This window comes from Manis pentadactyla, chromosome 3, assembly GCF_030020395.1.
Source record: "Manis pentadactyla isolate mManPen7 chromosome 3, mManPen7.hap1, whole genome shotgun sequence".
Classification (NCBI taxonomy): domain Eukaryota; kingdom Metazoa; phylum Chordata; class Mammalia; order Pholidota; family Manidae; genus Manis; species Manis pentadactyla.
The window spans coordinates 28,520,258-28,545,909 of NC_080021.1; the positions used below are offsets into that span (position 1 = coordinate 28,520,258).

General features: G+C 33.6%; 1 protein-coding gene across 5 annotated transcripts in view; it reads left to right on the forward strand.

Annotated features, from left to right (window-relative positions):
- CSMD3 (CUB and Sushi multiple domains 3) overlaps positions 1-25,652 on the forward strand; it is a 1,218,504-nt gene that overhangs the window by 264,267 nt on the left and 928,585 nt on the right. For all 5 annotated transcript variants that reach the window (XM_057497816.1, XM_036876426.2, XM_057497817.1 and 2 more), the window contains exon 4: positions 18,972-19,166. In XM_057497816.1, coding sequence (XP_057353799.1) covers positions 18,972-19,166 — 195 coding nt within the window. The remainder of the gene's footprint in view (positions 1-18,971; positions 19,167-25,652) is intronic.

A 25,652-nucleotide genomic window follows, 5' to 3' on the forward strand; every position in this document is an offset into this window, starting at 1 on the left:
ATAATTGTGACATTAGACTATTCATTTGGGATTGTTCTTCCTTCTTTAAATATGCCTTGATTGCCAAATACTTTACTCTTGAGACTGCTTTTGCTGCTTCCTACAGAAGTTGGGGCTTTGTGTTGTTGTCATTTGTTTCCATATATTGCTGGATCTCCATTTCAATTTTGTCATTGATCCATTGATTATTTAGGAGCATGTTGTTAAGCCTCCATGTTTGTGAGCCTTTTTGCTTTCTTTGTACAATTTATTTCTAGTTTTATGCCTTTGTGTTCTGAAAAGTTGGTTGGTAGGATTTCAATCTTTTGGAATTTACTGAGGCTCTTTTTGTGGCCTAGTATGTGGTCAATTCTGGAGAATGTTCCGCGTGCACTCGAATAGAATGTGTATCCTGTTGCTTTTGGATCTAGAGTTCTATAGATGTCTTTTAGTCCATCTGTTCTAGTGTGCTGTTCAGTGCCTCTGTGTCCTTACCTATTTTCTGTCTGATGGATCTGTCCTTTGGAGTGAGTGGTGCGTTGAAGTCTCCTAGAATGAATGCATTGCATTCTATTTCCTCTTTTAATTTTGTTAGTATTTTTTTTATATATATTGGTGCTCCTGTATTGGGTGCATATATGTTTATAATGGTTACATCCTCTTGTTGGACTGAGCCCTTTATCATTATGTAATGTCCTTTTTTATCTCTTTTTACTTTCTTTATTTTGAAGTCTATTTTGTCTGATACTAGTATTGCAACACCTGCTTTTTTCTCCCTGTTGATTGCATGAAATATCTTTTTCCATCCCTTGACTTTTAATCTGTGCATGTCTTTGGGTTTGAGGTGAGTCTCTTGTAAGCAGCATATGGATGGGTCTTGCTTTTTTATCCATTCTATTACTCTGTGTCTTTTGATTGGTGCATTCAGTCCATTTACATTTAGGGTGATTACTGAAAGATATGTACTTACTGCCGTTGCAGGCTTTAGATTCGTGGTTACCAAAGTTCAAGGTTAGCTTGTTTAGTACCTTACTGTCTAACTTAGCTCTCTTATTGAGCTGTTATTAACACAATGTGATGATTATTTCTCTCCCTTCTTATTCCTCCTCCTCCATTCTTCATATGTTGTGTGTTTTGTTCTGTGCTCTTTTTAGGAGTGCTCCTGTCTAGAGCAGTCCCTGTAAGACGCCCTGTAGAGGTGGTTTGTGGGAGACAAATTCCCTCAACTTTTGCTTCTCTGGGAATTGTTTAATCCCTCCTTCATATTTAAATGATAATCGTGCTGGATACAGTATCCTTGGTTCAAGTCCTTTCTGTTTCATTGCATTAAATATATCATGCCATTCTCATGTGGCCTGTAAGGTTTCTGTTGAGAAGTCTGATGGTATTCTGGTGGGTTTTCCTTTGTAGGTGACCTATTTTCTCTCTCTGGCTGCCTTTAATACTCTGTCCTTGTCCTTGATCTTTGCCATTTTAATTATTATGTGTCTTGGTGTTGTCCTGTTTGGTTCCTTTCTCTTGGGAGTTCTGTGTGCTTCTGTAGTCTGAGCAACTATTTCCTCCCTCAGTTTGGGTAAATTCTCAGCAATTATGTCTTCAAATGTACTTTCTGTCCCTTTTTCTCTGTGTTCTTCCTCTGATACCCCTATAATGCGGATATTGTTCCTTTTGGATTGGTCACACAGGTCTCTTAATATTGTTTCATTCCTAGAGATCCTTTTATCTCTCTCTGCATCAGCTTCTATGCGTTCCTGTTCTCTGGTTTCTATTCCTCTAATGGCCTTTTGCATCTTATCCATTCTGCTTATAAGTCCTTCCAGAGATTGTTTCACTTCTGTAATCTCCCTCTAGACGTCATCCCTTAGCTCTTGTATATTTCTCTGCAGCTCTGTCAGCATGTTTATGATTTTTATTTTGAATTCTTTTTCAGGGAGACTGGTTAGGTCTGTCTCTGCAGATCCTCTCTCAGGTGTTGTCTGAACTATCTTGGACTGGACTCAATTTTTTTGCCTTTTCATGGTGATAGTCGTGGCTGTAGGAAGGTTGCGGGTGTGTCAGGTGCAAGAAGAAAGTCCTTTCCTGCTTGATGGATGCCTTGCCCTTGTCTGCTGCCTGTGTTGGTTACCTGGACTCCTTGAGCAGCCACCGGGTTAATCCCCTAAGCTATTGTGGGCGGGGTCTCAATCAGGGCAGTGCGGAGCCTTGCGGGGATTGGCAGGCACGCCAGGTGCTCTCCTCCACAATAGCGGCGCCGCTGCTGGGCAGCTATGTGCCAGCAGCAGCCTTTGGGTCTGGCCCGGGCAGCTGTGCATTGGGCTGGGATTCTGGTTGGCTGCTGTGAGCGCAGCTGCTCCCTCTGGCACTGCTGCAGGTGCACGCGGGCCTCTCCCGCGCGGACCTCTCTCAGGCTCCTCTGGTGCCACTGATGCCTGCGCACGTGGGCCCCACCCGGGCTATTCTGTCGCCACCGTGGCGGACTCACACGAGCCACTCCCGATCCCTTCTGTCGCTGCCGGCACATGTGATCCACTCCCGGACGCCGACGGCACCGCCTCCCTCGGCGCGTGCTTCCACTCTCCTTTCACACTACTGAGCCGGTGTGTCAGGGTCCGTGCCAGTTGGAGAAACGACTGGCAGGCTGCTTAGTTCCATGAGGAGCTTCAGAGCTGTGCTGCCACCCCGGGGTTTAGGGTGCCTAAAGTTCCCCGGGATTCCCAGCTGCTGGCTAATTGTGCCGGGATGACTTTGTCCAGCTGTGGGGTCCCTGTGTCTTTAAGACTTACAGAAAGCACTCACTTTTCTTTTGTCTCAGGGGCGCCAGTTGTGGGGACCTGCCCAGTGGTTTTGCTTTTCCATTTCTCTAATATCCAGCACCCCGTACCCCTTGCGTCTGAGCTCTGGGTGCAGATTTCTAGGGCTGGTTGTTTAGGAGTCCTGGGCTTTCACTCCCTCCCCGTTCCGACTCCTTTCTTCCCACTAGGTTCTGGGGTGGGGGAGCGTTCAGGTCCCACCTGGCCGTGGCCTGTATCTTACCCCCTTTGTGTGATGTTGAGTTCTTGCAGATGTAGATGTATCCTGGCTGTTGTACTGCATCCACTTGTATCTCTTTTAGGAGTAGTTGTATTTATTGTATTTTCATAAATATATATGTTTGGGGGAGGAGATTTCCACTGAACTACTCATGCCACCATCTTCCCCTGATCCCTGATATTTGCTATTTTAAAGACTAGATCCTCTAGAACACTATATATTAATTTATAAATATGTTTATACTTATTCATACACATAAGTTTATAACATACCTCACTAGAAATTGTCTTTTAGATTTAGCATTACATAGGGCTTTTATCCACCTATAACCTAATGTATCATAAGCTGAATAAGCGATGTCCACTTTAAAGTTTTTCATTGCCCAATTGGTATTTAAGGGTTGGATACGGATTTTTTGTGAAGATAAAATATTAAATACCCTGATTATTCATTTTTCCTGTACACATCTAAAATTAAAAAAAGGTTTTCAATGGCAGGAACTCACAAAATATAATGGGAAAAGATTAAAAACAGACAATGTTTTGGGAACCAGTAATCAGGTGAACCAATGGTAACATCCTTAGAAATCACCAGAAGTTTGACTATTAAGCCAGTAGTGGAGATGGCTTAGGAGCAATCCAATTTACACCTCAATGTCTAGAAAGTCTTATGAGTTAGTGGCATGAGAACCTCTGTAAGAAGTGGTGAAGGTCATGCTTAAAACAGGAAGATTGGTTGAAAATCCAATTAGAAATCACTGAGAGAACCAAAAATAAGGTAGACAACTTCCATGTCCCTATCCTAAGTGAATATTGGAAGTTTATTCTTTGAAGGGGGTGAAACATTCTCTGTATGATGAGTCTCAGATATAATTAAATGAGAGGCACACTATAAAAACCAGGTGGATTAAGTGAATGTTTCCATACAAAGTTTGACACCCTCCACAAATACATTATTTACCACCTAACTCAGAAAGCTGTCAGTCAGCTCTGTATTCTGCAAGCAGATGAGTAAGAATTCTTTTATGCAGAATCTAAACAGTCCAATAAGAAATGCTTAAAAATAATGATATAATGTATCTCTAAAAAAAAAAAATCAAGAAAATTACCCTGTTGTTAAGATTGTGGCTATCGAGCACCACCCATATACTCAGATCATCTATTTAGCTTACTTAACCACTTGTAAGTATTAGCAGACAAACACAGATAATTTCTGAAAAGTTCTCTAGCGTAGAAGCTAAAGTGCAAAACAGAATAAAAAACGTTGGAGGAAACAGGGTCTATGTGAGCAAAAAGGAAACTTCAAAAATGAACAAGCATAAAAACTAATATGAATGTTCTTTAAAATATATAAACCATGAACACGGAAGTATAGAGAAAGAATAGGAAAATACTCTTAGATATTAAAAAAATGAAATAAAATAAAAAGTCAATGGAAAGATTTAAAGGCAAATTTGAAAACAATTCCAGAAAAGGAAAGGGGAAATGAGATATAAGAAATATGAAACAAGTAAAGTAGTAGCAGTAGTGGAGTAATTAGAGGAGCAGTCTAATAGGGCCAACAAGTAATAGTCATTCTTAAAAAGATCATCAAGAAAATAGAAGTCATGCAAAGTTGTTTTGTAACAAAGACACATGAGTTTCTATATTAAAAGGACCCAGCAAGTGTCTGGAACAATTAATGAAAATAATTTCTTCCTTGTGAAATAACAAGGAATACATAATATAAGAACATAGTATAATACAAGGAATTGTAATGTCGAATACAAGGAATACATAAAAAAAACATAATATAAGAAGATACACAGATTTTTAGCAAAAGAAATGGAAAAATAAGAAGCTTAATTTCAAAGTAACAAAATTCAATATGGTTTTGATCTTCAAAACAGCAATATTGTCATAGATCCTTGCCTTCCAAATCCTAATGAAAATGGTTTCTGAACTAGCTTTCCATACCCATCCACACTATCATGACAGTTGAGCATAGTATGAATACATTTATAGATATGCATTATTCGTCACTTAAACATACATTCTTAGGAATCTCCTGCTACTGGTGTTTTGTTATAAAAAAGAAACAGAACATTATAGGATGTAGGAAAGAAGTGGTGAAGGTCATGCTTAAAACAGGAAGATTGGTTGAAAATCCAATTAGAAATCACTGAGAGAACCAAAAATAAGGTAGATTCAAATAAAAAGATAGTCTAATAGAATATATAGAAAAACTCCTGGTAACAGAAACATAAAATAGAGATCACCTTGCCCAGATGGGGAAAAGTAGAATGATCTGAAAAATGTCTCTTCATTGAGTTAAAGTTGAATGTTTGATGTATCTGAGTGTGTTGAGGAAAGATTCAGACAACTGCCATTTATTATCTAATAATATGCTAAATATTTTATATATTTACTGTTTGTCTCCCCTCTCTACCATCTACTCAAAAGTTTAGTTCACATGCTCCAAAGAGGGGAGGGATACATACTGTGCATTATTGTACCCCCAGTGCTGAGACTACTGTGTGGCATGCAGTAAATGTTTAATAAACTAGTGCCCATTAGATAATACTGAATGAATAAAAAAAGAAATAATAATTACAGCATACAATGAAAATTCATTCCTCAATGTATGTAATGGCAAAATGAAAGAAAAAAATCCCACCATTTTTAAAAGGTAAAATAAGGATAATTATGTTTTTAGTGTCCATGAATTATATTTTAATCAAACATTTCTAAAGCATATATTGTCCCATAAAATAAAACATGATTGGGAAAACAAAGCAAGATATAATTATTAATGTTCTTCAAATGAGTTCATGAGACTTGTTCTAATTTTTCAAAAGAAAAAAGGGAGAAGGCTTCTGAGATCTAAGCTATTTTTTCATCTGACATTTCTTGCGAGACTCCATTTCATTAATAGTTTCATTATGTAGAACTCAGTTATTGTCATTCAGAACAGTTTGGAGATATATGCCATTATAGAGTGCATGCACAAATAAGCATATTATTAATAATCAATGACAATTAGCACAGAATGCACTTCCTCTTAAATTTAATTATATGCTTGATTAAGAGTGTTTGGGTACTTAATTAAAATAAGGTCCAATGATACTTAATTCTCACTTATATTCATATTATAATCCTAATAACTCCAGTCCTCACTCAATCCATGTATAGCTTCTATTAATTTTAATCAGAGGTATGCCTGCTCACTGAATAAAGCCTCAAATGCAATTGGGTAGGTCACATCAGGGAAAATTGTCTGCAGTCTGATACGTGGAATGAGGTAAGAGTCTAGTGCAAGCAATTGAACAGAGAGATAATTGCCATAATTGGTTTCAATTAGTTTTTCATAGCTCTGGTGAAGCATTTTCTATTGTACTATACTATGAGCTATCACCAGTAACAAAACTAGTTACCATGATTAGTAGGTGTCAGTGCTTAAAAACATAAAACACATTCTAAATGTTAAGATCTTACTGAAGATAAATGAACTGAATAACAATGTAAATGCATTGTTGGGGAACTTTTGCCATTGTTAAATGTGATGTGGTTTGAATGCAATGAAATCAGACATATTCCATTAACTCAAGCCTCATAAATACATATTTTCTAAGGAAAATGAGCCTATGTGCAAATGGCCATCATTTCAGTATGAAATAAATGACTGTTAAATGAATGCTAGAATGTGATTTTATCAAGAAACTCACAGCATAGCTAAAATCCTAGTGAGTTCTTACTAATTTGCCTAATTAGCCCAGACACATTTTGGTGATGCTTCTTGTACAAAAAAAAAAAAAAAAAGAATAACTTTAGTATTGAAAGCTTCAGTGGTCACACAGTAGTAAATTGCAGTGATAGGATTCAAAGCTAGGTTTATTAGATTTCATTACTGGTTTTTTTTTTTTACTATTTCATTTTCTAATGATAAGGTCGACTGCAAGAATGCATATCTATTGCAACAAGCCTCTTTATTTGTTTTTAGTTTTCCTCCATACTTTTCAGAGCTGTTCCTGTAGAGAGGAAAGGTTGAGCATTACTCTGGAGGACAGTATTTGTTGGACTCTGAATCATCAAGGAAACTCAAGACCCAGTTTCTGTTTCTCCACCAATCCTGCTCCAAGATTATTCTCTTGTACTTTGCTTCCATATATATAGTGTTCAGGAATGTTTTTCCTCAAGGGAATTGAATTCCCAAAGAGATTTGAAAAATTTGGACTTAATATATTTTCTGGGCTTAACCTGATTCTTTAACCAAATAAATATTGAGATCCCAATATGTCTGAACTGAAGAGTTTGAAGTTTTAAAGATGCATATTAAAAACATAAACTGTTCCATGATTACAGTCACAAGTCAATTTAGTGGACAATGTTTACACATTTAAAGATAGAGGACATCATAGAATTAAAAAAAAAGTTGGCAAAATGAGATAATCCTTAAGATATTTGAATAAGTCATCAATGAATATAATAGAAACAAAATTAGTTTTACAACAAAGGTGATCACCATAACTAGAGTTTGGAAAACCTTTTTGGAGAAGGTAGGAATTAGTTTAGATCTTGAAGGGTAGAAACATTTGGATAGTCAGGGAAGAAATAGGAGATACTTCAAAATAGTGTGAGCAAATGTGTGAAGTAAGAATGCATATGACACACTGGGGTGGGGTCAGTGAATATTTAACTGAAATAGGGCATGTGAGTAGGCTTGCATAGGGAGATTCTGGAAAAGAGTAAATGTGTGTGATGGCAGAGTATCTTGATTATCAAGTGAGAGATTGGGCTTTCTTCTGTAGGCAGAGTTAGAAGAATTGTATGGGGGTATTTTGAAAGAATTAACCTGTAAACTCTGAAATAGGATGAAGGTGGTGATACCTAAATATAGCATAAGATAAATGCTGTCCATCTCCGTTTCATTTTGAATATTTGAAAATGTTAAGAAAAAAGCAAACTATGTCACATTTCTGAGACTCTGATTTAGTGGATGTGCATTATGTTTCACCAAGTACATGCACTTGTAGGGGAAAGAAACCTGTCATTTAGGCATGACATTTCCTGCAGATTCCTGCTTTTGCTTCCCTTATTGGTGTTGCAATTTTACTACAGTACTTTCTAGCATTTTGCAGCTTTCTGTGGGTAAAACAGTAATCATATTTGTTGCCTCTTGCTATGACTTCCTGATTCTTGGATGTAATTTTCAAGTGACTCTTTTCTAGTCTCTTTCTGCTGTTCAGAGGTGGTTGTGAGGTGATAGTGACTCCAGTTAGAATTAATAGCAGTGGTGGCCTCAAGGTCCCAGTCTCCTCATTCTGTATTAATGAGGAGGTCCAGCCTCCAACCTATTCCTTTTTATGCTGTATTATTAATTCCTTTTTGTGCTTTAGAAAAATGGTTTTTATACCCAGCATTGTTGAAGTATTTGTACTGAAAATGATGTGTTAAAATGAAAGCCTGAAATATGTGTTACTGTTTTGTGGTCAGGAATAGTAGAAAGGAAATGTAGTATGGGATGGAAAGCTTGTGCCTTTTCTATGTGATGGCAAGTGTGAAGTGACACATGCGGAAGTCAGCTCACTGAGGCTTTAGTTCAAAAGGATGAGGTATGTCATCTGTATCTGGCTGCCTTTCACAAAGTTTTCCAAGACAAGAGCTCAGGCATATATTGGTCAACTGACCAATTATAAAAGAGAGACTGAAGACAGTAGTCTATAATTCTTGTGACTTGCGGGTTGGAAAAGCCAACTGCTTCTGTTGGAGGTACAGAGTCTCTTATCAAAGTTTCCTATTACCCTTCTTATTCAAAGGATACAGGGCAGCCATGGGGCAAAGAAATAAATAATGTTACATATCTGCCAGCCTTATTGCTCCAGATCAGCCCAAGGTAGTCCCAATTAAAAAGATAATTGGAATCCGGTGTTTTTGGCAATCTAGTTCGACCAAGTACACAAACGTAGTGCTAAAAGGGATGACAGAGCAGTGAGATGGAAAAAAATTGTATCCCTGATGATGGCATAGTCTGATCTCTCCTCACCTAGACCAGGCAGAATCACAGAAAGGGAATCACTGCTGTTTACGCTGTGTCATTCCGGGACTCTCTAGAAGCATCATTGTAGCATTGGCCCTTAGACAGCTATTTCAAAGGCTCTCCGAAGTGTGACCCTAAGATTCATTTCTGAAGTTTCATTCTTTGTTTCTTCACAAGTATGGAATTCTGTGTAAGCCATTTGTTTTTCATAGTACCCTTGACCACATGTTGTACATTTCTTTCTGGGTCTTACACCATTTATTTGATGCTTCTCTTGATTCTTCTCCAGCTAGAATCCTACTCATTCATTACACTGTTCTTCCTTTTGTGTAAGTAAATAATAGGTAATTAATTTTTTTTCAGCTCATGGAATCAGTTTTATTATTTAATTGCCAAGTCATACTATGCATGTTTTATGGTTCCAATTGAGTTACAAGTTCCAAAAGAATAGAAATGGTTTCCTAATTTTTTTTATCCCTTTGACATTTATATCTCAGGCTTCAATAATTATTTGGTGATTGTTTAATTGCTGAAATACAGTGGCATTTCTAACTCACATTGGATGAATATATAATCTAGTAAATTATCCATAACCAGCTTAACATATCTTTTTAAAGAATTAAATTACTTTTATCCAGAAGTCTTAAGAAAGATACTTGTCCCAATTCTGTCATAGGCAAAGAGAGTCTATTCATATTTTTCTATTATTCTGAACCAAGCTATGAAATGCTCTCAAGGCCAGATGCAGCATTAGTCCATTTTTAGAAACTTTAAGGATAGTTGCTAATATGGCTCTGTTCTATATTTTTTAAATTTCTTTTGCTTTGTTAATATTCTGGTAACTATATAGGATATTGTTAGGTTTAAACAATCACAAAGTATTTTTTTGTATTTCATGAACTTTCCACCCATCTATTTTAATACATTAGTAGTTAAAAAGTTTACAAAACAAAGATACAATATTGTTTTTATAAATTCATTTTAGGTGGTAAAATTTATTTTGCTAAAAAGGGCACAGATATTTGAACGTGAAAGAATATTAATTGCCTAGCAATCACAGATCAAAATTACGTATCCACTAACTGCTAGTCCTTGGATATTGTGCAATGGATTTTCTCCCATGTATTTGACGATTGCTCTAAATCTGACTCTCAGAACTTTTATCTGTATTGCCTTTGGGCCTGACCTATACCCCAGTATCAAAATTGAATCATGTTACCTAGACAACATAAATTGTTGTTTTCAGTTTTACACTAACTCTTCCACTGCTTCATACTTTCCTTAAAAATACAAACCACCAGAAAACTTAATTAAAATAATTGTGACAATAGACTTTTCTCTTTCTATTACTTGAAATACATTGCAATCTGTGTGCATTTTCCTTTCCCCCTTTCCCATAGCAATCTAGTAATCTATTTTTGTCTTAGGCAGACTTGATAAAACACTGCTGGTTTGCTCTCATTTCTTCTCTAGCAGCCAGTAGTTTGAGTTCCCATTCATTATGTTAAAATAATAATTTTAAAAATGCCATTTGTCCTTTTGATTGCCATATTTGAACCTTTTTGGGGCTTCAGGATGGCTTTCAAAATAGCATATGTGGCCTAATAGTTGCTTCATCTCCAGCATCCCAGTAAGGACTGTGGCATGACCAATGGTTTAGTAATTATGCTCATGCTTAGGAATTGGTTATAAAAGTTAATGCATTTTCGTAAAAAAACAGAAACAAAAAACAGATTTGAATGGCACAACTATGTAATTTGGTCCATACAGGATCACATGTTGCCAGTGTAGTCCTTGCTTACTTATGACACAAATTTTACTTATGATATGCTACAGGTTTCTTTTCAACTGGTTCCACTCCACTGTTTTGTGTCTAAACATTTGTTCCTACAAAACTGTGTGATGATCATCTTTTATATATTTCTATTAGAGGAGATAATTAAATGAGCAATCCTTTTTTGCTTGTTAACAACATACCATGTACTGAGTTACTGGCACACAAAAATGAATTATAGCCTCTGTTCTCAATATGCTCACAGTCTGGTGAGGAAGCGAATGTATAAAAAAATACATCTCATTTAGTAATATATACTGAAATAAAAGCTTGTGGGGACATGACAGAGCTTGTGGGGACATGACAGATGTAATAACTGATTCAGAATATTCACCAAAAGTTAGTTCAAACCAAACTCCCCCAGTGAATTCTAGATGGCACATTTTATATCCAATGCTAATGAAATGGTTCAGTATCTATAATAAAAGAACATTTTGTACCACTAGGAAAGTTGGAAAATGTGTAAGTTTGTTTAGTGATTTGAAGTCTCAGAATGAGAGGTACTAGGTGGTTCAGCTTGATGATATGCTCTCCTAAATTATTTTTAATCATCTGGGAAATAAAACCCTAAGATTAATTTTCTGTAAGAAGTACCAACAACTTGATTTTACTTCCCTTAGTAGATATAATTTTACAGTGTTTTAAAGCATTGTTAATTGATCTCAGCAGGATCATGTTTCATCTCTGACTGGATAATTACACAAGTCTGTAGTCATGGTATCCATTATCCTTTGATTTGATTTTCATTCTAATTTTCAAGGTCAGATTTTTTTCTCTGATATTTTGCTAAACATCTTGCCTTTCACAATTATCCATATGTTCCTAAAAATAGCAGATTTTTTTTTTAGAGCTAAGGTTGTTTTAGTATGTTTACTTTTTCTTTTTCTAATTGGTTTCACAGACTTTTATTGAATTTCTCCAAGGAAAATATTATGGAAACTCAGTTTTCCTATATTCCTTTTTGTGTACTCTCTTTCAAGATTTAAGTTGTATTTAACATTTTAAAAAACTTATCTGAACTTTGTTAAGGTGCAATATATAAAATATATATTTTTGTAATCACTATAGCTGGCATGATGCTTCATATATGATATCCACTAATGAATCAATGATGTCTATAGGGAAAGCTTTATGAATTTGGTTTTACAAATCTTCCACCAGGAATTGAGATTACATCTTGAATTTCATTTATGACTTAATAGAAGAATAATTGAATTTTACCCTGATTAAATTACTATTTTTTGACTAATTTTTAAGACATCAGGTAGGATCTAATGTAGTTAATTTGCATTTAAGGCAGACATCACTCTACCTCTTGTAGATTGTAATGTAATCACACCTAATTTGGATGCCTCAAAAGAAAAATTGATTATAGTAAAAATAAACCTGTACTTTGTTGAGCTAATAATAATGTCTGTTACTTATTGAGTGCTTGCTCAGCTTATAAATTACTTAAATATATTTTATGTAATTATATCAACAGCCATCTAAATTTGATACTCTTACATCCAAATAGCATGTATACATTATTTTGGCTACTCATCTTTCTAAAAATAAATTTTGATTGTCCTATATAACAATTACTCATATTCAAGTTTGGATTAGTATTAAATTAGCAAACTTATACAGTACTTACACATACTTTTGAAAATCTCTGCTCATATGTACATTTAGAATGAATTTCAATGATTTTTTTCTGTTATTCCCTTTTGAAGAGCTTATAGTATCTCCCTCAAAACACACTTAATGACAGAAATAGTTCTCTTTTTTATTCATGAGACTGCCAGTAAGCTCTGAAGCTCTGTATTCACTACATGAATCTATCTTTGGTCAACCCTTTTGGAATATATTTTCCCTATTCAGTTTCTACCTACCACAGCCATAAAACTTGTCTCCCTGTATTCCTAAATCTAATAACTATTATAGTAATTTGACTATTTTATATATATATATATATATATATATATATATGTATTTAATTTGATTATTATATTTTTAAATTTTGAATATACTTGTTACTTCTCCTTTCTTTATCCAGCTAACTCCTTATACTATTTCAGATCTCATTTTAAACCTTATTTCATCAGGAAATTCTTTTCAGACTTTCTCTTACGACTAAGCCTCTATGTCTCAGTTTGTCTATTGATTATTCCATTTGTCACATTATAATTCATATTCTGTAATCAGTTGGTTATTGCCTTGGTCAACACCAAGTTATAAACTCCATGAGGGCAAGGCTATGTCTGTCATTTGCAAAACTGTATCCCCAGAGTACTGCCCATGTTAGCTGCTTAAAAAAATAATAAAACTTGTGGAATAAATACCCGTCTTTCATGGATAACAACATGCAATTGTGAAATGATATAATACTTTTTTTTAAGTTAGTCATCTAGGCTTGAACTACAAGCTACTATTTATTAACTGAGGGGCCTTGGAAAACTTACATAATCTACCTGAGTCTCAGTTTCCCTTTCTGTACAATGGGTAGAATCATATGTGCTGTTTGATATTTTGTGAGTTAGAAGTGGGAATATGAATGCTTAAGTGCTTAGAACAGAATATGGTGCAACAATTAAGACTATTAACTTTCTCAAATTGTGAACTCTTAGAAAGCAAGGAGGGTGCTTAGAACTCACAGAGCAATGTTAATGCTAACCCTCAAGAGCTTCTGATGAATAAATTAGCTGTGCCACTTACTATGTAATTTATTATTATGTCTCCTTTTAACTAATAGAGATAAGTGTCACTAAACTCTAACCTCTATAACACAATTGGATTTTTATCTTGGATCTTTTCAAAGTAATCTTTTGCTGTATAATTGTTTACAATTTGAAATAGTTTGTGTAGCCAAAATGCCTTCATATTATTTGTTGATAATTTTAATAGCTCTGAGAAAAGAGGACAAATAAATAATACATTTTTCCAGCAAAAAAAAAAGATGAGGTTTAATTTGACTAAATCATTTATTGTGGATACAGCAGTAAATTTACATAAAGGGTCTCTGGCATTTTCAGACACATATTTTGAGTGTAAAGTCTTCAGACACATTTTCCTGTGATCTTCTCAATTCACTAAACTTCACACTCTTACGTTATTTCTGTTTTATCTACAAATATGATCTCATGACATAGACTCCGAGAACACATTCAAATGAGGCTATAATACAAAGGGAGTTTACTTCATTTGTTTATTTTTACATTAAAAATTGATCAGTGCTCAACCAACAGTACTATGAAAATAACTTTAAAGTAGTTCCTGTCCAGCATACTCCAATCCCATTTTAATCTTTGCATTATGGAATATCAGGTGAGAAGTTGTCAAGTTCTAGAATTAAAAAAAATTTTTTTCTCACTAATTTTTCTGCCTTCACCTATAGTTGTTTTTAAATCACCTAATTCTTTCAAACAATGTATTAGTGTCATCTGTTGGTGAAAGAAGGTAACCTCTTATTCATTCATTGAATGTATTTCCTTTGTTATTACTACATTCAAGGGACTGAGTTCTTATTCTATCAAAACTTGCTAACCTCACTATCTCTTGCAACAAACATCTCATTTATTAACCAAATGAATTTTTCAGAAAAACAACTATTTCAAAATAAACTGTTCATTTCAGAATTATTCTAGTCTATTTGGTAAATCTGCTTTTAGATGTAATCATTTGCTTCAGAAACACATCGAAGTGGAAAGCACAGTGCTTTAATCTTGCATGTATATTTGATGAATTAATGAATTGATGAAAATTCTTCATTTTATTGCTCAAATCTCTATTTCCCTTAAGAATAATTTTAAAATAGTTAAATCCACTGCTTATTGTAAATAGCATGTACATTGGTATATATTGATGATTAGTTTATTATCTACCTTACTGAACATAGTAGGGTATGTGTCTTCATCTTCCCCTGAAATTCAAACTCTTGAGAGCTGGTAGGAACTGTTCTTAAAATTAGTCTAATTCAGCTAGTTTTAAAGCTCTGATATCAATTAAAAAGTTAATTAAAAAGTTCAAATGTACAGCACCATTTATTTTTTAAAAATCAAGACTAAAATCTAAATGGACAATCAGAATATAGTATTTTTTGATGGTGGGTTATATAATTGTCCCAGTTAATAATAAATCTTTGTTGGCTCTGCATCTCGAAGTGGACATAGCTTGAGGGAAGTTCCAAAATAAAGGGTTGGAAGAGATAAAAAATCAAATCCATGAGGAATGACTACAGAATTTGGACCTATTAAACCTGAATGTGAAATATCTTAACTGTCTTTGTGGGTTACACCATTTACAAAAGATGATGGGTATTAGTTCTTACTTAGGAAGGTCAAAAAGAAAAGGACAGTTGAAAATAGGAATTTCCTGAAGGTGAGAGCAGATATATTTTGGAATTAATATTTTTGGAGTTTCACTTTGAAAGAGCCTAATTTCTTATATTTCTACTGGTTTAGAAATAACTTAGTCACAAGGCAGGCAATAGATGAGGTAATCTGTTAAGATTCCAACCCACTATTATTCATCCATTAATTCACTTCATATGTTTTCCTTTTTTTTTTTTTTAGGTACTTTGTTCTAGGTAATGTTTATTTGTTCATTTAAGTAAAAGTTAAATCCGAGTATAACAACTATTTGGAGCTTTCTTCTCTCTTTCGTTTTATTCCTTCACCTAACTGCTTCCTGTGAAATAATTTGGAAACTGCTTTTCTCCTAGATGTATAACTTTATGATAATTGAAGTCCTGACCTTAATTATTTTTTAGGGGGTGAAAAGGGAAAGGAGCAGATTAATTCTAAGGCCACAATGGTAATTTCATTAAAACTATTTCCTTTGTTATTACTATATTCAAGGGATTGAATTCTTACTCATTTTATCGAAGTTTATTAACTTCACAATCTCTTGTGCAAACATCTCACTTTTTAATCAAAGGAATTTTCCAAAAAACTAAGTTTCAAATTAAAGCATTCATTTCAAAAGTATTTTTAAAGAATTGCTCAAAATTCACAAACAGAAATATTTTAAATTTTACTGAAAATGAACTTAAAGCATATGCCTTGGAGAAATACTAAAGTGGATTTTTAAATATCATTAACCTTGGTTACTGGTACTTAAACTATTTTACAAATATTACTTTATGATATATCTTTAAATACTGAGGAAGCTTAACAAAATTGCATGTTATTTATAGGAATCACTGATATTTAATATTAGTCAAGTTCTTTACATTTCTAGGTTTGAGAATCTAAAGTAATTGTTTTAAACTAAGTAAATACTTTATTTCTAACATATGTAACTTAAGTCATATGACTTCTTGGTGCATTTTTCATTGATTAACTTAATTCGAAATTCATCACTGATTTTTTTCTTATCACTATAATTGAAAAGTTCACACAGAAAAATTAATGTTAACTTCAGAAACGTTCCCAGAAGTACAAGTCTGTCATGATAAAGATACAAAATTTCTGCCCTGTGTATAGTTCTTATCCATAAATGACCGTTGCTCATTGTAAAGTTGTGTCTTCGTATTAGAAAGAATTTTGTATTTTTATATGTTTACTTAATATTGTCATTGATGTTTTAATTATTATAGTGGCTTGTAATTATTTGGTTTAATATAAAAAGATATTGCATGGAATTAAAATGCGATTAATATTAAGGCAAAAAGGAAACATACTTCACTTTTGTATTGCAATGTCTTTTTTAGCTTTTTATTTTACAGTAATTTCAGACTTTCAGGTATATTGTTAAAACAGTACAGCAAACTCTTATCCAGCTTCCCCTCATGGTAACTACTTATGTAACAGTGCAAATCTCAAAGCTACAAAATTAACATCTGTATAGTACTATTCACTATAGAAATTACTCAAAGTGGAATACCTTTTAGCTCATGAATTCATTACTTTTTGTATTTTGTTTTGATTATTTATAATAGTAATATAAAAGAGAATTTAGAAATAGAAAGAAATGTAATTCTCCCTAACCTTATTAAATTTGGTAAGTTCTGCAATTTCTATATATGTCCATTTTTTCATTTAAAGTGAAATTGCATTTTTCTCTGAAATGACTATTATTTAAAAAAATCTTTTATATTTGTATACTTGTTTAATTTTTAAGCATTAAATAACAAAGTAGGCAATTGGTAAATATATATCAAACATTTTTATATATTTTGCATATTGATTTAATTAAAATTTAACATACACTGTAAGTCTTACTGTATTTTCAAAGGTAAGTAATAGAGCTGGAATTATAACAGAATTTCTCTTAACTTTAAAACTATGTCAATTTTTTACTGCATTATATTTTTTTCATATAAGTGAAGAAAAACTTTCCACCCAAAATGTGTATTTTTTTCAGATGAATGCTCATGGTTTAGGGTTAAGTTGAAGTACTGAAGTATTGGAAATCGTAGTAATGTAACTATATTTGCTTATCACTGTGTTAATAGAATGTAACTTTGAAAATATCATATAAATAGTATTAATCTCAGTCTGAATTATCTGTAAAATATGAGTATTACTGATTTAAAATTGCTACAAAAATTAAATAATATAAAATACCAAAAGTTTTCTAGTACAAAGAATGACATATAATACCTATTTGGTAAAATTTAGTTCCCGTATTTTTTTCTTTCTTTTACTGATATATAGTTGATATACAACCTTATGTTAGTTTCCAGCACACAACACAGTGGTTCACCAGTTACCCACATTGTTAAATCCTCACTCCAAATAGTGCAGTTACTATCTATCAACATAGAAATATGTTACAGAATAATTGGCTGTATTCTCCATGCTGTACTACCATCCCCAAGACCAACTTATATTATGATTGAGAATTTTTGTGCCCCTTTATCCTCCTCTCCCTCCCCACTCTCCCACTCAACCCCTCCATCATGATAACCACCAGTTACTTCTCAGTGTCTGTGAATCTACTTCTATTTCATTCAGTTTGTTTTGTTTCATTTTTATATTCCACAAATAAGTGAAATCATATGTTATTTGTCTTTCTCTGCTGGCTTATTTCACTTAGCATAATACCCTCTAGGTCCATCCATGTTGTTACAAATGGCAGGATTTATTTTTTAATGGTTAAATAATATTCCATTGTGTATATGTGCCACATCTTTATTCATCTATTGATGGACATTTTGGTTGCTTCCATATCTTGGCTATTGTAAATAATGTGGCAGTAAACATAGGGGTGCATGTATCTTTTTTAATCAGGGATTTGTTTTATTCAGGTAAATTTTTGAAAGTGGAATTACTGGGTTGTATACTATATCTATTTCTAGTTTTTTGAGCAACCTTCATACTGCTCTAACAATATTCACAAATCAGTCAACGTTAACAAAATAGATAAAACAATATGATCATTTCAATAGATGCTGAAAAAGAAAAAAATCTATTATTCAACCATTAAAAAAGAAATCCTCCCATTTGTAACAACATGGATGGACCTAGAGGGTATTATGCTAAGTGAAATATATATAAATGGACAAAATTCAACATCCATTTATAATAAAAACTCTCAACAATATGGGTATAGAGAGTATGTACCTCAACATAGTTCAGGTCATACAAACCCACAGCAAAAATCATGCTCAATGGTAAAAAGCTGAAAGCTTTTCCTCTAAGATCAGTAACAAGACAAGGATTCCCACTCTCACCACTTTTATTTACCATAGTACTGGAGGCCCTCGCCATGACTATCAGACAATACAAAGAGATAAAAGGCATCCATATAGGTAAGGAAGAAGTTAAATTGTCACTGTTTGCAGATGACATATTATACATAGAAAACCCTAAAAACTCCACCAAAAGACTGTTAGAACTAATACCTGAATTCAGCAAAGATGCAGGGAACAAAATTAATACACAAGAATCTGTTGTATTCCTGTATGCTAGCAGCAAACTAGCAGAAAAGAGAAATCAGGAAAGCAATTCCATTTAGTTCCCTTCTAATACTTCTGTGTTACATGTATTGAAATAGATGCCATTTCCTTGTTTATGACTCTTCTTAAGAGGGAAAAAGACATTTGTATGTACATATAATTTTATGAATCTAAAACTTTAAAATATGTATTAAAATAGTTGTGAATTATTCTTTTCCCCCTCTTCTATAGAACTGCAGAGTAGCTCTTGTGGAAATCCAGGAGTTCCACCCAAAGGTGTATTGTATGGTGCAAGGTTCGACGTTGGGGACAAGATCCGCTACAGCTGTGTAACTGGATATATCCTTGATGGCCACCCTCAGCTCACCTGTATAGCCAATTCAGTTAATACAGCTTCATGGGATTTTCCTGTTCCCATCTGTAGAGGTAAAGAAAAAAATAAGGTTTAATTTTATGCTGATTGAAAATTTGTTTGACACAATGAAAACATTTTTAAAGTAAGAGTTGTAATCAGACAGTATATTTGCAAAACATTTGGCACTAGTGTTGTTCCTTTTTTAAAATCTGAAGCTTAAAAGAAGATACATATAAACAAGAAATATATATATATATATATGATCCTATACTGCATGATGAGTTTAGAAAAATGCTTTCTCAGCTATTATTTGTGAAATGAGATGGTGAAATATATCTCTATATTTGTGCATATATTGTGTATATTTGGGTCTTCATATGTGTCTTAGGAGTTTTTGATACTTATAAATTTAATTAGGCTGTCAAAGACAGATTTGTTTTCATTTTGAAATAGGGACTGAATCTGTGAAACTTTCAGAGATTTCTGGTAGGGGACTTAGCAAAGAATTTGTGAAATTAAGAAATGCTAGTTTATTATCAAACTGATGAAGATTATTTGTATTATGGGGTAAACACAGTAACATACTAGTGTGAACATAGGTTCAAAGTACAGAGCCTGTAAGATTGAACATGTTCAACATTAACTGAATGTATGGATGAATCTGGTCCACATAAATTCTGGAAATGGACATCATTTTTTCTTGGGCTTTCTTTTATAATAAAGATAAATTAATTGAATTTCATTTATCTTTTGACATGTGCTTCTATAAATGGGAAGTAGAATTGTCCAACTGCTCATTTAAATTATTTTGTAGATTCCTCTTGACCATGTGGCTGCAAATGTGCGCAGGAGAGACCCCTGAAAATCAGACACAGTTAGCTTCTTATCTTGGCTTTGACTATTACTGTGTGAGTTACCTTGGGAAAATCATATCAATTTGTTGAGATTCATTTATTTCATTTAAGCAATGAGAGAAAAAAAAACCTCACCTGTTCCATCTGTTGTGAGAATTAAATTGCTGTAGCTGCCTCTCAGTGCAGTGTCTTCTGTATGTTGGCATCCTTTCAATGACAGCTTTCTTTGCTTCTGCTCTGTGACTGCTGTTAGCTACCATTTATGTGAGCCCTTATACTAAGTGCTAAGGCATTTATAAGCATAGTCACTTTTAAATTTCATAACAGTATGAAACAATTGCAAAAAATTAAAAATAGTTGCTCAAAGCTACTAAGTTAGTAAATGTCAAGAACTACGAAGAGTCTGAGATTTTATTTGTCTTGCAAGTTAACAAGTTTTTCTGCCACAGTTTCTTAGATGAGGATAAGACTCTTGGGTCAGAAACAAAGGAGAGTTTCCTATTTACTGAAGTGTCAGGAGCCTTTGTGTCAGGAGTATCAGCCTTTTTGTTAGTTCTCCAAGCCCCACTTCTCATAGAACAATATGAAGTATGTGACATACTTGTACTTGTAGTAGGTGGTATTATAGGAATCATGAGCTTAAGGAAATTGAATCCTTTATAATGGGCTTGGCTGCCCTTTACTCCGGAGGGAAGCCTTGCATCTACCTCCCAAGTATGTAAGCAAAATTGTTTTTCACTCTGGTAGGAGTCACTGATTCTATATTCTGAGGCTATTTGCTATCAAAGCATCTTTGAAACAATAGTCTGGCAAAGAGCAGAAGGACAGTTGGAATCTCTGCTTATAAGATGGGCAGAAAATGTTAAAAGTCCCATGGAGAAATTTCTCCCAATTTGTGGTGTGGTGGAGATGCTAGGTTTGAATTCTGGTTCCAAATCCTGTGCTTGCTTTGATACTTCACAAAAATGATTTGCATCTTTCCTCAAAAATATTTTATTAGAAGAGGGGAAATATAGTTTTATATGTGAATCACCCAAAAGACATAGTCTATTTAATGGATAAAACTCTTTAAATCAAAAGGACTTAAGGTATACTTAAAATCAAGAGGTATTTTTAAGAGGGTTCAGTGGAGCATTCTGAATACTACCTGAAAATTAATTTTTATTGTGAGACTCCTTCTCCATCTCAGTTCAGACAAGATCCTGTAGAGTTAGAAATATCTGAGTCTAAATACTGATTGTACCACTTACTGACTAGAGCCTTTAAGAAAAAATTGTATTATTTTGCAAACTCACTTTAGATGAAGAGATAGAAATTCCAACCTTCCAATACTGTTAGAGTTTAATATAATAACATGTAAAGTGCCACATACATAGTCATTATTTATGCTAACTCTATCTTCTCACTTTTTCCGTAGCACTTCTTATCATCTCCTTCTTAAAGAGAGAAATGATTATGTACAAAAACTGGGTGGATAATACCAATTATCCTTTTATCAAGTCTAGCCCTAAAACCAACACTTCTGTTTTGTTGTTGCTCTTTTGTTTGGTTTTGCCAGAGTATTACTGTATTTCCCTACTCCTCATCCTGAGGTCCCTTCAGGCTTATTTCCATTGACTTCCATTCTAACCTCTGTTTTATTTTTAATCTATAAAAAGAATGGCACCCACTATTTTTGGAAATTCTGTCTGCTCAATTTAAGTGTGCCAAGCTCACCTTTTCTTCTCTTTAACTATGATACTAATGAATACATTTACTCATTCAAATATATTTACTGAGGACCTGTCCTGTGGAAAACATTATTTCATGTGCTGAGGATCAAAAGATGATGAAGAAACAAGTCTTTGCTTAAAGAACCTAGTTCTAGTGGGGCTGATCATCATATAATCAAATGATTACCATAATGTGTGATAATTGATTTAATATCAGAATCTGTATAATATGTTAGCCACCTTTATGAGGAAGATCTGAATTTCTCCCAGTTGAGTGGAAGGAAGTTCCAGTAGGGACAGTGTTTTAAGAGAAAATTTCACAGAGAACATGCTAAAACTACATATAGCAAGAACATTTTCAATAAGGCAATAATTTCCCTTTCAAGCCTCAAAAGTAGTTCTCATGTGCTACTAATATTTACTGACTAAAGATTGTATCTGTGAAGTCATACTCCATAGAGCACATGATCTAATTTTTTAAGGAGCAATTTATTTCTCACTAACCAATTTTTTAAAACTTAAAGAATACAGGAATAGTGTATTTGGATTTCAAGTTTTTGTCATTCAGTTTGAAAGTAAATATAGGAGAATATTCAGTCCATGGCTTCCCTCCTCTGCCCGTTGCCACTTGATAGCATACTGATTCTTTAATTTATAACTTTGCAGGGGGCTGATAACCATATAATGATCTGTTTATTGCTTTCCCTGGAGTTTACATAGAGTCTCTCCTTGATGAAATCCTTGCTTTTAGGTAATTCTTTTGATGATTCCTAACAATGATAGTTTAATTAAGAAAAATGAATGTCACATCAACCTAGAGGGTATATTGCTGGGGTTTTTGTGTTTGTTCACAGGCAGGGTGAATTTTATTAACACCATCTGCTAGTATTTGTAAAAAAAAAAAACCAACTAACTGCCTGATGCTGGTCTAAACAATCTGTAAAATTGAAACTGAATTCCTATGCTAGAAGTCTGGAGTGAGAATACCTGGCACATATGCCTCTTTTGCACTCCCTCCTTTGATAGATATTTCCATGACATTTATCCCCACTGAGCTTTGATGTGGCCTCAGATGTGGCACTTCTCAACTCAGTGCTTCCAACTAATTAGAGCAGTTGGCAGACAAGGTGCAATGAATATGCTATTCCTAAATTAAACATTCTAAAATTCATAACGATATTCTATATTCAAAATGGCATTTCAGTGTACACACCGCAGGGCAAATTAATAAAAATGTATTTAAATGTTACACATAAATTAGAGTTCCATAAATGTACCAAAACCTGGGTCCACAAAAAATCAAACCATGCAGTGAAATTTAATGTATTAATATTTAAGGATTCAATCATAGATAAATTAAGGTTGGTTTGGAATGAAGTTTAGATTAGTAAGAGAAAATTTTAAAAGGGTGTTATATTTTCTTGATGATTTGAATATATTCATAGCCAAAAGTAAAGACCTTGGATTCCATGAGATTTCAAGGAAACACTGATCAGTGGAGGAATGTTATGCTGTAAAAACGTTGACAGTGTTTATTTTGATCTGACAGGCGAGATCCTTTGTAAAACATTTGGATGTTAGTGATGGAGATGTCATATAGTCAGTGGGTGCCATGTGACCTAAGACAAATATTTGACAGTGCAGATAAGGAAATGGACTAATGGGGGAACTGTTGCTCCTGTCAAAGCAAAATTGCAGTTAGCTAGATTAGCAGTGGGTAGTGAAAACAGTCTTCTGAGTTTTATTCTTGGGAACAAAACTGACTACAACTACAACTTGGTACAACTTGGTAAAGTAAACAACTGATCGAAAAAAGTAGCAGATTGTTTAGTCGGAACATGATTTTATTCTCCTGCTAGAGACCTTGATCAGCAATTCTGGATTAAAGTGCAGTAACAAAATATGTAATTGGGAGGAGTAATTAAAGGCAATATTTGCAGAAGGGGAAAGAGGAGAGAAAGTTTAGCCAGAAGTTTTCTATATGCAAATTATACTACAAGCCTTCCAAAGAAATAGTGACTTATATCAAGATTAGAAGTAAAACAAAGAAAGCTAATAGTGTTGAAGTAATATTTGTAAAGGACACATAGCTGAGAGTGTTTTAAGGATGCTAATGGAAGGGTGTTAATTGTGTTTATATATTCCCATGCTCTGTACTCTGGAAACCATCTCAAAACATTAGAAAACAGAAAGGGCAATTTATTCTGTGTATCTGTCCTGATTACACACTTTAGCATTCATAAATCTGAGATGTGATATTTAGAAACATGGCACTACACTAGTAATAGACCTAGTTACATTAACAATACTACATTAAATATGCTGCGTTAATATTGCTACATTAACAATAGATTGATAAAACTCTAGAAATAATTACAAATGAAAACTGGAAAATATTTTATTGAATTAAAGACAGAAGTAACTTAGTGTCATGCTTCTATTCATTTCCATATAGTACTCAAACATAATAATATCCTTCAAATTGAAAAGTGTAAATATTTTCTAATGTTAGATATTTTTGTGCAAGATCAAATCAGAGTCCAGTTCTTTCTATTTTCTGTAACATTACTTTTTAGCATTTTATTTGAAGCTGAATTCTGTCATTCCTTTTCTTAAACATTTGATGAAGAAAATCTAGTAAATTGCTTTCTTTTTCATTAAATCTACTCCCAAAGGATGTTTTAGTGTGATTCCACGAATCAGAAAAAATGTTAAGTGATAAATCATTCTATGCCAAAGAAAAATTAAATCAAATATACTGCTGAATATCAAAATGCTATGAGCTATTCCATGCATTAAGAAATCTTATTGAGAATTGGTACCTATAATTTGATTTAATTGATTTTCAAAGATGGTTTTTTTAAATATTATCTCAGGAAATATTTTACATAGACTTTGAATTTCTCTACCCTACTTGTTATTATTATCTGAGCAACTTATTTGGGTGTAGCATCTTGCTTTCATTAGCCCTGTCATTTTACGTAAAAGGATCTAGTCTTTTTATGGGAACTGCTGTGTTTGATAATAATAAGGAAAATATTTTTTTCTGTGTGTCCTTTAATAAGTTAAGTATGAATCACTTGGTAATGGTGGCTATATTATTACCTCAAAGACTGCCAGCAAAATTCCAGTAATGTCAGGCCACAAGGAAAAATTTGCAAGTGCAAGTGTCCCAGGTCACCTGCTGCTCTCTCTGGAAAATGCAGCTGTCCCATCAACAGTAAGGCCAACACTCAGTGGCCATTTCATGTACCCTAATCTTGTTCTGAAAAGTCCATTTGTGTGATAAAATGATGAAAATGTCCTGAGTAAACTGTTCTACTAGTATCCAGTATGATGGAACAAGGGACAAATGATTTGTTTTTAAAGTAAAAGACTTTGAGCCTGATTTGCTTCCTGACATGTATTACCTGTGTTTTTCTTTTATCAAAATTTGAATATTTTTACTTATCTGAGGAGATTGTGAATGTTAGCTTAAATGTGAAATATTAAAAAAAAATGCCTAGCACAAAAAAATTTCTCCAAATTTGCCAATTGATTACATAAAGTAACTAAAAATAATACAGAAATAATAAACTGTCATTTACTATGTTATGTATGTGTTTAGAATACTTTAAAATACCTATTGAAAGTTAAACATGTGCCTAGGGCTTTGCTATAATGAAGATTATTTTTTAAAACAAGAGGGTAAAAGACTCTGGCAAGAGTGTACTCTGGACTAATAAAAGCCTTGCTTTGCTGTACATCTCTTCCACTGAGAATGTACAGAACTTTTATCTAGATAATTAACTTTCCAGATCTCAGTTTTCCCATCTGTATAGGTGTGGAAATCCTCACAACTGTATGGTATTCTGATGAGGATTGTATTAGTGAATGCATATAAAATAATCTAATTTATAATATTCAACAAGTATTACTACCTTATTTCTATCACCATCATCAAAACAGGAGTTTAAAAACAGCTCCAGAGAATGGACATATCTAGATTCTA